This window comes from Rana temporaria, assembly GCF_905171775.1.
Source record: "Rana temporaria chromosome 9 unlocalized genomic scaffold, aRanTem1.1 chr9c, whole genome shotgun sequence".
Classification (NCBI taxonomy): Eukaryota; Metazoa; Chordata; class Amphibia; order Anura; family Ranidae; genus Rana; species Rana temporaria.
The window spans coordinates 77,706-95,320 of record NW_024404479.1 but is presented as its reverse complement, the minus strand read 5'-3'; the positions used below and the strand labels follow the sequence as shown (position 1 = coordinate 95,320).

General features: G+C 44.2%; 1 protein-coding gene across 1 annotated transcript in view; it reads right to left on the bottom strand.

Annotated features, from left to right (window-relative positions):
* The window catches only part of SLC7A3 (solute carrier family 7 member 3), a 38,754-nt gene extending 21,607 nt beyond the window's left edge, over window positions 1–17,147 (bottom strand). The window contains exons 1-2 of the mRNA XM_040334416.1: window positions 16,641–17,147; window positions 9,819–9,977 (exon numbers count right to left, since the gene is read on the bottom strand). Coding sequence (XP_040190350.1) covers window positions 9,819–9,977; window positions 16,641–17,010 — 529 coding nt within the window. The 5' untranslated portion in view covers window positions 17,011–17,147. The remainder of the gene's footprint in view (window positions 1–9,818; window positions 9,978–16,640) is intronic.
* Between the last annotated feature and the right edge of the window lie 468 nt (window positions 17,148–17,615).

Here is a 17,615-nt window from a genome sequence, read left to right as displayed (position 1 = left end):
CGGTGAGTGTCCATTTGAAGGGGAGGAGTCACTGAGCACTGTCGGGTGTGGTGGAAGTTTTTGAAAAAATTTGAAGATCGCAGGATCCTTATACACATGAACTTTGCTTTGTTTGGCCACGTTCTAAATTATTTTTAAAGACTGTCTCTTGCACTTTCAGTGCGTTCACTTCACGTTTAAGTCAATCACGGGTGTTTATTATTACAGTCACAGTTTAGTGTTTATTTCTTAAACTGGATATATTTTGTTTATTATCACTGTATATCATTACATATGGGTTGTAGTAATGTATTTTATATAGTCAAATATGCACAGTTATTTGATAGCGCTGTTTTAATTTGTTGACACTCCTTAGAGAGTTTCATCATCTTACATTCTTTTTGTTCACTTATTATCTTCTAAACAGCAGCTAGGCATCATCCACTCCTCCATAGGCGCAACGGTGGGCGACTTTTTAGGGCGCATTCTATAGATCACCCATTGTTACTATCACTGATAAGTACAATGTAACAACATCATCATTACATCGGATTTACACTCATTCATTTATATTGTTATTACATCATTGAAAACATTGTTTACAAATAACCTCTGCTACAGTAAATACATTGTAACAACATTATCCTATTTGCTCTCATTCAATTATATTATAGTTACATTGGGCCAGATTCAGAGACATCTGCGCCGGGCGCAGCGTATCTAAGATACGCTACGCCGCCGTAACTTATCTTTTTTAGTTTGAATCCTCAACGAATCCGCGTCATAAGTTACGGCGGCATAGTGTATCTCTCGCGGCGTAAGGGCGCGGAAACAACATTTATTTTTAACTGCGCATGCGCCGTCCGTGGGGGTATCCCAGTGCGCATGCTCGAAATTAAACCGGAACCCGCCAATGCTTACGACGGTGACGTCATTCTACGCAAATTCCTATTCGCGAACGACTTACGCAAACAACGTAAAAAATTCTAAATTGTACGTGGGAACGACGTCCATACTTAACATTGAGTATGCCTCAGTATAGCAGCTTTAATTATACGCCGGAAAAAACCGAACGCAAACGACGGAAACAAATGCGCCGGGCCGACGTACGTTCGTGGATCGCCGTAAATAGCTCATTTGTATACTCGACGCGTATTTCGACGGGAACGCCACCTAGCGGCCGCTGAAAAATTGCAACTTAGATCCGACGGCGTACGAAGACGTACGCCTGTCGGATCTAGCCGAGATGCCGTCGTATCTTGTTTTGTAGACACAAAACAAAGATACGACGCGAGAATTTTGAAATTACGCCGGCGTATCACTAGATACGTCGGCGTAATTTCTTTGTGGATCTGCCCCCTTGTATTTATGCTAATCCATTCCTTGTGTTCGCTAAATTGCATTTACGCTTGTAAAATATTTATTGTTCTTTTCTTGTTAAAAAAATATAAATATTATTGTTATATTGTATTTATAACTATGGGATATATTTATTTATTATTTTTTTATTTGTAAAAAAATTTTTTTTACTGGTAATGGTGGAGATCAGCGACTTATAGGCGGGATTGCGATATTGCGGCGGACAAATCGGGACACTGACACTTTGTGGGAACCAGTGACACCGATACAGTGATCAGTGCTAAAAATACACATTGTATATAAAAACCTTTTATTATGAAAAAACTGTGTTCTTGAAAGTAAAACAACACATGGTTGGCCCCTGGGAGCATTGTGGCCCTAGGATGTGTTATTGATGGCGGCCCCTGTGGACATGACTGGACCTTCTAGAAGAAATCTAAATGTTTTGGGGGAAAGGACTTTTGTCGTCTTTGAACCCCCCGCCCCCCCCCCTCCCCCTCGTACAAAAGATCATTTCCAGGACCCGCATTTATTCCATCCATTGTAATGAATATTCGTGGGGGGGGACTATTGCGCTCACACCGACAAGGAATTATTCGGCGCGGTCTGTTCGCTGTAATTGGCGACGGGCTCCTGAAATTTGCTCAGCTCTACTCTAATGAAAACAAATGGGCTGAATAAATCAGGGCGAGGAACGAGAGCCAATCGTATGCAAAGAGCAGCAAAAAAAAATAGCGAGCGATTGCGTTTTCCTTCCCCGAGATCGGATAAGAGAGATTGATTTCAACTATCTACGAACAGCGCTAGTTAACCCTCAGATCGCCCCTGATCTTAACCTCTTCCCAGCCCGTGTCATTAGTACAGTGACAGTGCATATTTTTAGCACCGATCACTGTATCGGTGTCACTGGTCCCCACAAAGTGTCAGTTAGTATCATATAGGTAGATTCACAAAGAGTTAGGCCGGCTTATCAGTAGATAAGTCGACCTAACTCAGAATCTATGCCGACCTATGTTTAAGCGTATGCTCAAAACAGAGATGAGTTTAAACATAACTAAGATAAGAAGGCTTGCGCCGTCCGATCTTAGATTGCAATATTTCGGATGGCCACTAGGTGGCGCTTCCATTGCAGTCGGCGTAGAATATGTTAATGAGGGGATACGCCGATTCACGAACGTACGCCAGGCCGACGCAGTACTTTTACGCAGTTTACGTAAGAGATAGGCCACGTAAAGTTAGAGCTAGGCTCTAGTGGAATAGTAATGTCAAGTATGGTCACCGTTCCCGCCGCAAAATTTTTACGTTGTTTGCGTAAGTCGCCTGCGAATCGGGATTTACATAGTTTACGTCCACGTCGAAATCAATAGGACCGTACGGCGTACTTAGCCGCAATGCGCACTGGGAAATGTAGGCGCCCGGCGCATGCGCAGTGACAAAAAAACGTCAAAAACGTGAGGTCAAGCCTCATTACCATTAAACACACCCCCCTCCAACCCATTTGAATTAGGCGCCCTTACGCCCACCGCGTTTACACTACGCCGCCCTAAGTAAGGAGGCAAGTGCCTTGAGAATCATGTACTTGCCTCTCTTACTTAAGGCGGCATAGTGTAAACACGCTAGGCTACGCCGCCGCAAATTAGCGCGCCCCTACCTGAATCTACCCAAAAATGTCCATCGCAATGTCACAGTCCCGCCATAAGTCGCTGATCGCCGCCATTATTAGTAAAAAAAAAAATAAACAAATAGATCTATCTCATAGTTTGTAGACGCGATAACTTTTGTGCAAACCGATCAATACACCGATACCGATCAATATACACTTATTGGCATTTTTTTTTTTTTACCATAAATATGTAGCAGAATACACACTGTATTGGTCAAAACTGATGAAGAAATTTGATTTTATACATTTTTTATATTGGATGTTTTAAAGCAGAAAATAAAAACATTATTTTTTAAAATTAAAAATTAAAAAATTGTTGCCTTTTTTTTTTGTTTATAGTGCAAAAAAAAAAAAAAAACGCAGAGGTGATCAAATACCACCAAAAGACATCTCTATTTGTGGGAAAATTACATTTTATTTGGGTACAACGTCGCATTTCAGTTAAAATAACGCAGTGCTGTATCGCAAAAAAATGGCCTGGACATCGGGGGGGGGGGGGGATCTTCTGGGGGGTGAGTGGTTAATGAAAGCTGCAGATTTAGAAAGACTGAAGACAGTATTTGCAGATAGAATTAATACAATATCATCATTACATTGTATTTACACTTCTTTAATATTATTGTTACTTTTTACCTACTTTCCTTCATTTATATAATTGTTACATTGTATTTACACTTCCCCTTTCATAATACTGTTACTTTTTACTTATGCCCCTTCATTTATATAATTGTTAGAATGTATTTACACTTCTTTCATATTATTGTTACTTTACTTGTGCTCCTTTTATATTATTGTTACATTGTATTTTCACTCTTTCATATAATTGTTAGAATGTATACATGCCGACCAGCCTGCCGCAGCTCTACGGCGGCAGGTCGGCTCCCCTACGCGAGAGCGCGTAGTATAACGTCACCTCGCAAAGCGGCCACTAGGGGTGCACGCGCGCCCCCGCTCGCTCCTGACTCCCGCGCGCGTGCTCGGAGGTCGCGATCACCGCCAGACACCCGCGATCGCTCGTTACAGAGCGGGGGCACACACAGCTCCCGGTCCTGTCAGGGGGGGAAATGCTGATCCTCTGTTCATACAATGTATGAACAGCGATCAGTCATTTCCCCTAGTGAGGCCACCCCCCCTACAGTTAGAACACACCCAGGGAACATACTTAACCCCTTCACTGCCAGTGGCATTTTTATAGTAATCAATGCATTTTTATAGCACTGATCGCTATAAAAATGCCAATGGCCCCAAAAATGTGCCAAAAGTGTCCGCCATAATGTCGCAGTACCGGAAAAAAAAATCGCTGATCGCCGCCATTACTAGTAAAAAAAATTAAAAATTTATAAAAATGCCATAAAACTATCCCCTATTTGGTAAACGCTATAACTTTTGCGCAAACCAATCAATAAACGCTTATTGCGATTTTTTTTTACGAAAAATATGTAGAAGAATACGTATCGGACTAAACTGAGGACATTTTTTTTTTTTATATATATATATATATATTTTTGGGGGATATTTATTATAGAAAAAAGTAAAAAATATTCATTTTTTTCAAAATTGTGGCTCTTCTTTTGTTTATAGCGCAAAAAATAAAAACCGCAGAGGTGATCAAATACCACCAAAAGAAAGCTCTATTTTTGGGGGGAAAAGGACGCCAATTTTGTTTAGGAGCCACGTCACACGACCGCGCAATTGCGACACAGTGCCGAATCGCAAAAAAGTGCTCTGGCCTTTGACTAGCAATATGGTCCGGGGGTTAAGTGGTTAAACATCTTCATTTATATGGTTGTCACATTGTATTGACTCTCCTTCATTTATATGGTTGTCACATTGTATTGACTCTCCTTCATTTATATTGTTGTTACATTGTATTTACACACTTTCTGTCATACAATTGTTAGAATGTATTTACACTTCTCCTTTCATATTGTTACTTTTTTACTTACGCACCTTCATTTATATAAAGTGCTACATTGTATCTACACTCCGTCATTCATATAATTGTTACATTGTAAGCGGAGAAGGGAAAGGGGGGGGGGTGGGTTGTTACTGCCGACCGATCATACTTGTTGAGTGGGGGGGGGGATCCGGCGACCGATCAGGGGGGCAGCTGCTGGACGTACTTATTTAACCTCTTCCCAGGGCCGCCTCCAGTAATTTTGGGGCCCCTTACACAGCTGCAGTGAAGGGCCCCCTGTTGTTGAGCGGGGGGAGGGGGGGCTGCCGAGAATAACATCCAACCGCCAAAGTTGTTGAGCGGGGGGTTGGGGGTTGTCGCGAAATTGCGGGAGGGGGTTTCCGCGATTGAGCCCGGGGCCCCCTACTGGTAAGTCCGGCCCTGATTGTATTTACACTCCGTCTTTCATACAAAGTGGCGTCATGTGATCTGCATAAGATCTCAGTTAAGCCCGCCTACAATTTGGGTAAAATGGGTTTCTCTTCCCCCCTTTATTACCCCCCCCCCCCTCCCCCTCCATCATTTATCTGCTGATTTTGTTTGTATTTTATCACCATGATATTTTTTTATTGGAGTTGTTGTTTCAGAATGACGTTTCGGCGTGCCGGTTTGGGTCGGGTGGCCGGGTGAGTGACGGCTGATTGGCGACTCTCTAGAAGAGTCTCGGAGACGCTGAATCCTTTCACACTTGATTGGCTCCTCTCTATAGAGTGTCAGCTCTGCGGTGAGAGCGGAACCCATTGATCTTGTTTAATTTGCGGGATACGAGATTCTTATTTAATCCCCACCTGCTCCATTCTCTTAATCACTCTCCTCCGCTCACATCCAAGTGATAACAGCTGGCGGGCTTCCCGAGGTGCTGCGATAATGGAGGCCGCGCGGCGGGGGAGGCGGCGGCGGAGCAATGAAAGTCTTTCCATAATTACTCTGAAGGTTCATTCGGTAAAAAGGAGAACGTTCAAAAAGTAATTATCAGCCAATTATATACCGGCTAAAAATAGTAACGAGACTTCACTTTGGATGGGAGAGGGGAGAGGAGCGCTGATCCTAAAAACCCAAAAAGACAGGAGGTGCAGAGGCAGGAGGCACGAAGGTGCAGAGACAGGAGAAGTGAAGAGGGTGCAAAGGCAGGAGGGGTGTAGAGACAGGAGGGTGCAGAGACAAGAGGGGCACAGAGACAGGTGTAGAGGCAGGAGGAGCACAGAGGCAAAAGGGGCGCAGAAGCAGGTGTAGAGGCAGGGGCGGCGCAGAGGCAGGTGTAGAGGCAGAAGGGCACAGAAGCAGGAGGGGCGCAGAGACAGGAGAATGTATAAGCAGGTGTAGAGGCAGGAGGGACGCAGAGGCAGGAGTAGAGGCAGGAGGGCGCAGAGACAGGAGAGTGCAGAAGCAGGTGTAGAGGCAGGAGGGGCGCAGAGGCAGGTGTAGAGGCAGAATGGCAGAGAAGCAGGAGGGGCACAGAGACAGGAGAATGCAGAAGCAGGTGTAGAGACAGGTGTAGAGGCACGAGGGTGCAGAGGCACGAGGGTGCAGAGGTAGGAGAGTGCAGAAGCAGGTGTAGAGGCAGGAGGGCACAGAAGCAGGAGGGGCACAGAGACAGGAGAATGCAGAAGCAGGTGTAGAGGCAGGAGGGTGCAGAGGCAGGTCTAGAGACAGGAGGGGCACAGAGACAGGTGTAGAGGCAGGAGGGCACAGAGACAGGAGAATGCAGAAGCAGGTGTAGAGGCAGGAGGGGCACAGAGGCAGGGGGCCCAGAGGCAAGAGGGTGCAGAGACAGGTGTAGAGGCAGGAGGGTGCAGAGGCATGAGGGTGCAGAGGCACAAGGGCGCAGAGGCACAAGGGTGCAGAGGCACAAGGGCGCAGAAGCAGGAGGGGCACAGAGGCACGAGGGCGCAGAGACAGGTGTAGAGGCAGGAGGGCACAGAGACAGGAGAATGCAGAAGCAGGTGTAGAGGCAGGAGGGCGCAGAGGCAGGTCTAGAGACAGGAGGGGCGCAGAGGCACGAGGGCGCAGAGACAGGTGTAGAGGCAGGAGGGCACAGAGACAGGAGAATGCAGAAGCAGGTGTAGAGGCAGCAGGGGCGCAGAGGCAGGGGGCGCAGAGGCAGGTGTAGAAGCAGGAGGGCACAGAGGCGCAGAGACAGGTGTAGAGGCAGGAGGGCACAGAGGCACGAGGGCGCAGAGGCACAAGGGCGCAGAGACAGGTGTAGAGGCAGGAGGGCGCAGAGGCAGGAGGGAACAGAGGCACGAGGGCGCAGAGGCACGAGGGCGCAGAGGCACGAGGGCGCAGAGGCATGAGGGCACAGAGGCAGGAGCGCACAGAGGCACGAAGGCGCAGAGGCACGAGGGCGCAGAGGCACGAGGGCGCAGAGGCACGAGGGCGCAGAGACAGGTGTAGAGGCAGGAAAGCGTAGAGGTGTATATCCCATGATATTTATTAATAATCATAAAATACAGCTACAAACATAAGGAATAAAATCACTCAGCTGTAGCCCTGTAATCCCGACTACTATGAACTGCAAAGTACAGGGAGACCTCTCTGGGGTCCATACTGACTGACGCGTTTTAAAAGCCAACGCCTTCTTCCTCAGAGCCAAATCGTACAAGTTCCTTCAGCTAAAATATATACTCTACCCAACAAGAAGACCCCGAGCACCGCCCCTTGGATGGACAAAGACCTATCAGTAGTCAGAAGAGGGAGGGGCTGATCCTCGAAATACAAAAGAACACAGGTGAAGGTGAAGACAATTGAACACAAAACTAGAATGGAAATAAAACCCGGAGGAAGGAACTTGTATGGATTTGGCTCTGAGGAAGAAACGTGGAGACCTATAGGGGTCCCCAGAGAGCTCCTCCTGTATTTTTGGACTATACAGGAACGACGTTGAGTAACTCAATGAGCGATTTTAATTGGTATTTCCTCCTTTCTTCAGATACCAACAAAAGCGCATTCTTAGCCCAGAACATTCGGCCGTCATATTCCTGACAGCGCAGTTTTGGTCATTTATTGCTCCGCTCACCAGAAAACGAACGTTCATTAGCTTAACGAGGCCATTAATTCTCATTATTTCTCATTAATTCTCATTATTTCTCATTAATTCTCATTATTTCTCTCTGAAGAACAAGCCGGGTCCCTCGTGTCAATTAACCGCTCATAATACAAAATGTCAGCGATAAAATCAACCGCACACAGGAGGAAGCCGTGCCAGGAACCCCAACCACAGAAGCTGTGCCAGGAAACCCAACCATAGAAGGCGTGCCAGGAACCCCAACCATAGAAGCCGTGCCAGGAAACCCAACCATAGAAGGCGTGCCGGGAACCCCAACCATAGAAGCTGTGCCGGGAACCCCAACCATAGAAGGCATGCCGGGAACCCCAACCATAGAAGCTGTGCCGGGAACCCCAACCATAGAAGGCATGCCAGGAACCCCAACCATAGAAGCTGTGCCGGGAACCCCAACCATAGAAGGCATGCCAGGAACCCCAACCATAGAAGCTGTGCCGGGAACCCCAACCATAGAAGCTGTGCCGGGAACCCCAACCATAGAAGGCATGCCGGGAACCCCAACCATAGAAGCTGTGCCGGGAACCCCAACCATAGAAGGCATGCCAGGAACCCCAACCATAGAAGCTGTGCCGGGAACCCCAACCATAGAAGGCATGCCAGGAACCCCAACCATAGAAGCTGTGCCGGGAACCCCAACCATAGAAGGCATGCCGGGAACCCCAACCATAGAAGCTGTGTCGGGAACCCCAACCATAGAAGGCGTGCCGGGAACCCCAACCATAGAAGGCGTGCCGGGAACCCCAAGCATAGAAGCCGTGCCGGGAACCCCAAGCATAGAAGCCGTGCCGGGAACCCCAACCATAGAAGGCGTGCTGGGAACCCCAACCATAGAAGGCGTGCCGGGAACCCCAAGCATAGAAGCCGTGCCGGGAACCCCAAGCATAGAAGCCGTGCCGGGAACCCCAAGCATAGAAGGCTTGCCAGGAACCCCAACCATAGAAGGCTTGCCAGGAACCCCAACCATAGAAGGCGTGCCAGGAACCCCAACCATAGAAGGCTTGCCAGGAACCCCAACCATAGAAGGCTTGCCAGGAACCCCAACCATAGAAGGCGTGCCAGGAACCCCAACCATAGAAGGCGTGCCAGGAACCCCAACCACAGAAGGCGTGCCAGGAACCCCAACCATAGAAGGAGTGCCAAAAACCCCAACCATAGAAGGCGTGCCAAAAACCCCAACCATAGAAGGCGTGCCAGGAACCCCAACCACAGAAGCCATGCCAGGAACCCCAACCATAGAAGGCGTGCCAGGAACCCCAACCACAGAAGCCATGCCAGGAACCCCAACCATAGAAGCCGTGCCGGGAACCCCAACCATAGAAGCCATGCCAGGAACCACAACCATAGAAGCTGTGCCAGGAACCCCAACCATAGAAGCCGTGCCCGGAACCCCAACCATAGGAAACATCAATACATTCTTTATATGGCCAATGTGAGGACCCTACAAAGGCGTACTAAAGGCCAGTCTACCAACAAGTGATGACCGTTCTAGGGGGAGCCCGGGAACTCAGCACAGGGATGGTGGGAACCCCTCATAATGGGCACAGGGATGGTGGGAACCCCTCATAATGGGCACAGGGATGGTGGGAACCCCTCATAATGGGCACAGGGATGGTGGGAACCCCTCATAATGGGCACAGGGATGGTGGGAACCCCTCATAATGGGCACAGGGATGGTGGGAACCCCTCATAATGGGCACAGGGATGGTGGGAACCCCTCATAATGGGCACAGGAATGGTGGGAACCCCTCATAATGGGCACAGCATGTTCAAAAACTATTAGGATGGGGACAACTCACTGGTTAGGAGGATGACCAGTATCAGCGCGAAGAAGTCCGGGTATTTGGCCAGGACATTGGGGACTTGGAAGGCGACTTTCTCTTGGAAGAAGGTGCTGATTCCTTTGCCGATTATATCATCGAAGGTGGAGCTCCACGCTCTCGCCACGCTGGCCGTACCTGAAATCAGAAAATATTCAGTTTTTAATACATTAGAGGAAAACCCGTCCAACCTTCATATCTACATTAGATACATTACAGATGTGTCGAAATGAGTAGTTTTTGTGTTTGAGAACGAAGTTTATATATTTTATAATACTCATTATATAAAATATTTTTTTTATAATGTATTTTTATTTATATTTTAAAATTAATTTTTGTTTATTTGTATTTTATTCTTTTTTATTTTTGTTACTTTGTATACTTTTATAACATGGAAGTCTGAAGCAATTGCAGATAAAATGTTCATGTAACGAGTCGTTTTTGTTTCTGAAAAATGAAGTTTATAAATGTTATTTTTATAATATTCATTATGTTATTTATTATAATTTATGGTTATTAATTTAATGTATTATATTTTGTTATTATTTTGGTTTATTTGAATACTTTTATAACAACACGTCTGAAGCGATTACAGATGTGTCGAAATTAGTAGTTTTTGTGTTTGAGAATGAAGTTTATATATTTTATAATACTCATTATATAATTTTTTTTTATAATTTAGATTATATTTTATAATACATTTTTGTTTATTTGTATTTTATTAGTTATTATTTTTGCTTCTTTGTATACTTTTATAACATGGGAGTCTGAAGCGATTGCAGATAAAATGTTCATGTAACGAGTCGTTTTTGTTTCTGGAGAATGAAGTTTATAAATTAAATTTTTATAATATTCATTATGTTATTTATTATAAATTTATTAATTTAATGTATTATATTTTGTTATTATTTTGGTTTATTTGAATACTTTTATAACACGGAGGCGTCTGAAGCGATTACAGATGTGTCGAAATGAGTAGTTTTTGTGTTTGAGAAAGTTTATATATTTTATAATACTCATTATATAAAATAATTTTTTTATAATTTATTTTTATTTATTTAATTTATTATATTTTATAATACATTTTTGTTTATTTGTATTATATTTTATTATTTTTGTTTCTTTGTATTATATTTTATTATTTTTGTATATTTGTATTATATTGTATTATTTTTGTTTCTTTGTATTATATTTTATTATTTTTGTATATTTGTATTATATTTTATTAGTTATTATTTTTGTTTCTTTGTATTATATTTTATTATTTTTGTATATTTGTATTATATTTTATTATTTTTGTTTCTTTGTATTATATTTTATTATTTTTGTTTCTTTGTATTATATTTTATTTTATTATTTTTTTTTTTTTTTTTTTTTTTTTTTTTTTTTTTTTTTTTTTTTTTTTTTTTTTTTTTTTTTTTTTTTTTATTTTTTTTTTTTTTTTTTTTTTTTTTTTTTTTTTTTTTTTTTTTATTTTTTTTTTTTTTTTTTTTTTTTTTTTTTTTTTTTTTTTTTTTTTTTTTTTTTTTTTTTTTTTTTTTTTTTTTTTTTTTTTTTTTTTTTTTTTTTTTTTTTTTTTTTTTTTTTTTTTTTTTTTTTTTTTTTTTTTTTTTTTTTTTTTTTTTTTTTTTTGTTTTTTTTTTTTTTTTTTTTTTTTTTTTTTTTTTTTTTTTTTTTTTTTTTTTTTTTTTTTTTTTTTTTTTTTTTTTTTTTTTTTTTTTTTTTTTTTTTTTTTTTTTTTTTTTTTTTTTTTTTTTTTTTTTTTTTTTTTTTTTTTTTTTTTTTTTTTTTTTTTTTTTTTTTTTTTTTTTTTTTTTTTTTTTTTATTTTTGTTTCTTTGTATTATATTTGATTATTTTTGTTTCTTTGTATTATATTTTATTATTTCTGTTTTTTTGTATTATATTTTATTATTTTTGTTTCTTTGTATTATATTTTATTATTTTTGTATATTTGTATTATATTTTATTATTTTTTTATATTTGTATTATATTTTATTATTTTTTTATATTATGTTTTTTTGTATTATATTTTTGTATATTTGTATTTTATTAGTTATTATTTTTGTTTCTTTGTATTATATTTTATTATACTTTTATAACACGGGGAGTCTGAAGCGATTGCAGGTAAAATGTTGATGTTTATAAGATTGAAGTTTAGGAAACACGAGGCGAGCGCGGATCTGCGAAGAGTTCACCGGACGGGCGTGTCCCCCCGGGGCGTGTGCTCAGCGACACGCTTTCCAGCACACACGGAAACCTCGCTGTTCCAGGAAGCGCCCCCCCCCCTCCGGGCGCGTGTCGTCATTCGGAGGCCGGAGACGGATTCCGACGTCAGCAGAAAAATAAATACACAATGTTTATAGAGAGTAACCTGGGAGGAGGCGACAACGCGGCGGCGGCGCGATCCTTCGCATGGATACCGGAGAGAGAAATCGCTACAATCTCATCTTTTGTGTTCATTTCACTTCACACGTCTTTATAAAGCGGAGACTTGTATTCAAACAATCCCCGGCGATCCCGCCATGAAAGTCTACGTTCAGTCACTTCCTGTTATAAGGTGACAACGCTCCGTCTCTGGGTAACAAAGGGAGGAGAGGGCCAAACAGTTGTCACAAAAGTCCTTCAATAGTAACAAAAGTCCTATGGAGGAAAAATGTATCAAACACACACTATATGACCAAAAGTATTGGGACGCCTGCCTACAGAGTACACGTGAACATGGAAGGAGACGTGTCTTCCTCTACAGAGTACACGTGAACATGGAAGGGGACATGTCTTCCTCTATAGGATACATGTGGAAGGGGACACACACTATATGACCAAAAGTATTGGGACGCCGGCCTTTACACACACATGAACTTTAATGACCCCCCAGTCTTAGTCCGGAGGGTTAAATTTCGAGTTGGCTCCGCCCTTTGCAGCTATAACAGCTTCACCTCTTCTGGGAAGTCTTCCAGACTCACAAATGCTCTTCTGGAAGAATGGTCATACCTTCCCATAGACACACCCCTAAACCTTGTGGACGGCCTTCCCAGAAGAGGTGAAGGTGTTATAGCTGCAAAGGGGCGGAGCCAACTCAACATTGAACCCTCCGGACTAAGACTGGGGGGGGTCATTAAAGGTCATGTGTGTGTAAAGGCCGGCGTCCCAATACTTTTGGTCATATAGTGTGTGTCCCCTTCCATGTTCACATGTACTTTGTAGAGGAAGACATGTCCCCTTCCATGTTCACATGTACTCTGTAGAGGAAGACACGTCTCCTTCCATGTTCACATGTACTCTGTAGAGGAAGACATGTCCCCTTCCATGTTCACATGTACTCTGTAGAGGAAGACATGTCCCCTTCTACGTTCACATGTACTCTGGAGAGGAAGACACGTCTCCTTCCATGTTCACATGTACTCTGGGAGAGGAAGACACGTCTCCTTCCATGTTCACATGTACTCTGTAGAGGAAGACACGTCCCCTGCCATGTTCACATGTACTCTGTAGAGGAAGGCATGTCCCCTTCCATGTTCACATGTACTCTGTAGAGGAAGACACGTCTCCTTCCATGTTCACATGTACTCTGTAGAGGAAGACACGTCTCCTTCCATGTTCACATGTACTCTGTAGAGGAAGACCCGTCCCCTTCCATGTTCACATGTACTCTGTAGAGGAAGACACGTCCCCTTCCATGTTCACCTGTACTCTGTAGAGGAAGACATGTCCCTTCTATGTTCACATGTACTCTGTAGAGGAAGACACGTCCTCTTCCATGTTCACATGTACTCTGTAGAGGAAGGCATGTCCTCTTCCATGTTCACATGTACTCTGTAGAGGAAGACATGTCCCCTTCCATGTTCACATGTACTCTGTAGAGGGAGACACGTCTTCTTACATGTTCACATGTACTCTGTAGAGGAAGACACGTCCTCTTCCATGTTCACATGTACTCTGTAGAGGAAGGCATGTCCTCTTCCATGTTCACATGTACTCTGTAGAGGAAGACATGTCCCCTTCCATGTTCACATGTACTCTGTAGAGGGAGACACGTCTTCTTACATGTTCACATGTACTCTGTAGAGGAAGACATGTCCCCTTCCATGTTCACATGTACTCTGTAGAGGAAGACATGTCCCCTTCCATGTTCACATGTACTCTGTAGAGGAAGACACGTCTCCTTCCATGTTCACATGTACTCTGTAGAGGAAGACATGTCTCCTTCCATGTTCACATGTACTCTGTAGAGGAAGACACGTCTCCTTCCATGTTCACATGTACTCTGTAGAGGAAGACACGTCTCCTTCCATGTTCACATGTACTCTGTAGAGGAAGACATGTCCCCTTCCATGTTCACATGTACTCTGTAGAGGAAGACACGTCTTCTTACATGTTCACATGTACTTTGTAGAGGAAGACACGTCTCCTTCCATGTTCACATGTACTCTGTAGAGGAAGACACGTCCCCTGTCATGTTCACATGTACTCTGTAGAGGAAGGCATGTCCCCCTCCATGTTCACATGTACTCTGTAGAGGAAGACATGTCCCCTTCCATGTTCACATGTACTCTGTAGAGGGAGACACGTCTTCTTACATGTTCACATGTACTCTGTAGAGGAAGACATGTCCCCTTCCATGTTCACATGTACTCTCTAGAGGAAGACACGTCCCCTTCCATGTTCACGTGTACTCTGTAGAGGAAGACACGTCTCCTTCCATGTTCACATGTACTCTGTAGAGGAAGACATGTCTCCTTCCATGTTCACATGTACTCTGTAGAGGGAGACACGTCTCCTTCCATGTTCACATGTACTCTGTAAAGGAAGACCTGTCCCCTTCCATGTTCACATGTACTCTGTAGAGGAAGACATGTCCCCTTCCATGTTCACATGTACTCTGTAGAGGAAGACACATCCTCTTCCATGTTCACATGTACTCTGTAGAGGAAGACACGTCCCCTTCTACGTTCACATGTACTCTGTAGAGGAAGACACGTCTCCTTCCATGTTCACAGGTACTCTGTAGAGGAAGACATGTCTCCTTCCATGTTCACATGTACTCTGTAGAGGAAGACATGTCCCCTTCCATGTTCACATGTACTCTGTAGAGGAAGACACGTCCCCTTCCATGTTCACCTGTACTCTGTAGAGGAAGACATGTCCCTTCTATGTTCACATGTACTCTGTAGAGGAAGACACGTCCTCTTCCATGTTCACATGTACTCTGTAGAGGAAGGCATGTCCTCTTCCATGTTCACATGTACTCTGTAGAGGAAGACATGTCCCCTTCCATGTTCACATGTACTCTGAAGAGGAAGACCTGTCCCCTTCTACATTCACATGTACTCTGTAGAGGAAGACACGTCTCCTTCCATGTTCACATGTACTCTGTAGAGGAAGACACGTCTCCTTCCATGTTCACATGTACTCTGTAGAGGAAGACCCGTCCCCTTCCATGTTCACATGTACTCTGTAGAGGAAGACACGTCTCCTTCCATGTTCACATGTACTCTGTAGAGGAAGACACGTCTCCTTCCATGTTCACATGTACTCTGTAGAGGAAGACACGTCTCCTTCCATGTTTACATGTACTCTGTAGAGGAAGACACGTCTCCTTCCATGTTCACATGTACTCTGTAGAGGAAGACCTGTCCCCCTTCATGTTCACATGTACTCTGTAGAGGAAGACATGTCCCCTTCCATGTTCACATGTACTCTGTAGAGGAAGACCTGTCCCCTTCCATGTTCACATGTACTCTGTAGAGGAAGACATGTTTCCTTCCATGTTCACATGTACTCTGTACTGGAAGACATGTCCCCTTCCATGTTCACATGTACTCTGTAGAGGAAGACATGTCCCCTTCCATGTTCACATGTACTCTGTAGAGGAAGACATGTCCCCTTCCATGTTCACATGTACTCTGTAGAGGAAGACACGTCCCCTGCCATGTTCACATGTACTCTGTACTGGAAGGCATGTCTCCTTCCATGTTCACATGTACTCTGTACTGGAAGGCACGTCCCCCTCCATGTTCACATGTACTCTGTAGAAGAAGACACGTCCCTCTCCATGTTCACATGTACTCTGTAGAGGAAGACATGTCCCCTTCCATGTTCACATGTACTCTGTAGAGGAAGACACGTCCCCTTCCATGTTCATATGTACTCTGTAGAGGAAGACACGTCCCCTTCCATGTTCACATGTACTCTGTAGAGGAAGACACGTCTCCTTCCATGTTCACATGTACTCTGTAGAGGAAGACACGTCTCCTTCCATGTTCACATGTACTCTGTAGAGCAAGACATGTTCCCTTCCATGTTCACATGTACTCTGTAGAGGAAGGCATGTCTCCTTATATGTTCACATGTACTCTGTAGAGGAAGACACGTCCCCTTCCATGTTCACATGTACTCTGTACACGTCTTCTTACATGTAATAGACATTCTATAAAAGGTGTGGAACATTTTCTCTCGGATTGGTTGACTTGCTGATGCAACTTTCCATCCTACGAGTCACGTGACTCATTCTTTGTATGGTAAACTTTCTACACACAAAAGTCATTACATTCCTCCGATGGGCAACTAATCCTCACCCCACTAATTCTAGGCAATGCCACCCCTGATCACAGGCACGTATGTTCTGTATGGGAGGTTGTCTGTGACACCCTAGGTACCGGTACACCGGTGGTCACCGTACGGTGAAATCTGTCGCCACCACAAGGTACATAGAAGCCACCGAGACCTCCTGGAAATCTCTCATTTGGCTTCTGGAGGGAAAAATCTAACAGAATAAAAAAAGGAAGATATTTCGTCTTACCCAACACATAGGAGAGAATTAAGTTCCAGCCGGTGGTGAACGCCCAGATCTCGCCCACGGTCACATAGCTGTACAGGTAGGCAGAGCCGGTCTTGGGGACTCGCGCCCCGAACTCCGCGTAGCACAGCCCGGCGAGCACGGAGGAGAGGGCTGCCGCCAGGAAGCACAGGACGATGGCGGGACCCGCTTTCTCGTTGGCGACCTCCCCGGCCAGAACGTAGACCCCGGCGCCCAGCGTGCTGCCCACCCCCAGGGCGATCAGGTCCAGCGTGGTCAGGCATCGGGCGAAGCACGACTCTTGGTTGTTGAGATCCAAAACTCTCCTGCGGATCAGCTTCTTCCCGAACCTGAACAACCCCCCGGCGCTCATCTTCTCGGGGCGATCGGCGAGGTTTACACAAAGCGAATAATTCCTGGAGAAGAGCGAGGAGGAGGAGAATGTGCGTCGGTGGTTAGTGCTACGAATTCTGGAGGGAAGAGAGCAAAAAAGGCGGTTAGACCGGTGACAGCGAGAGCTTTATATATAGTCCCTCCAGGGGGCGGGGCCACCAAACTCTTCCATTCATTACTAAACATAGAAAGCAGCCTCCCCGACATCCCCTTAGATGGGCCTCCTCCTCCTGACTCCCTTCCTGGATACATTGTATCCGGCAAGTTCAATGACCAATACAATGTATCCGGCAAGTACCATATCCAGTACATTGTATCCGGCAAGTTCCATGTCCAATACATTGTATCCGGCAAGTTCAATGGCCAGTACAATGTATCCGGCAAGTTCAACGTCCAATACATTGTATCCGGCAAGTTCAATGGCCAGTACAATGTATCCGGCAAGTACCATATCCAGTACATTGTATCCGGCAAGTTCCATGTCCAGTACATTGTATCGGGAAAGTATAACGTCTAATACATTGTATCCGGCAAGTTCAACATCCAATACAATGTATCCGGCAAGTTCAACGTCTAATACATTGT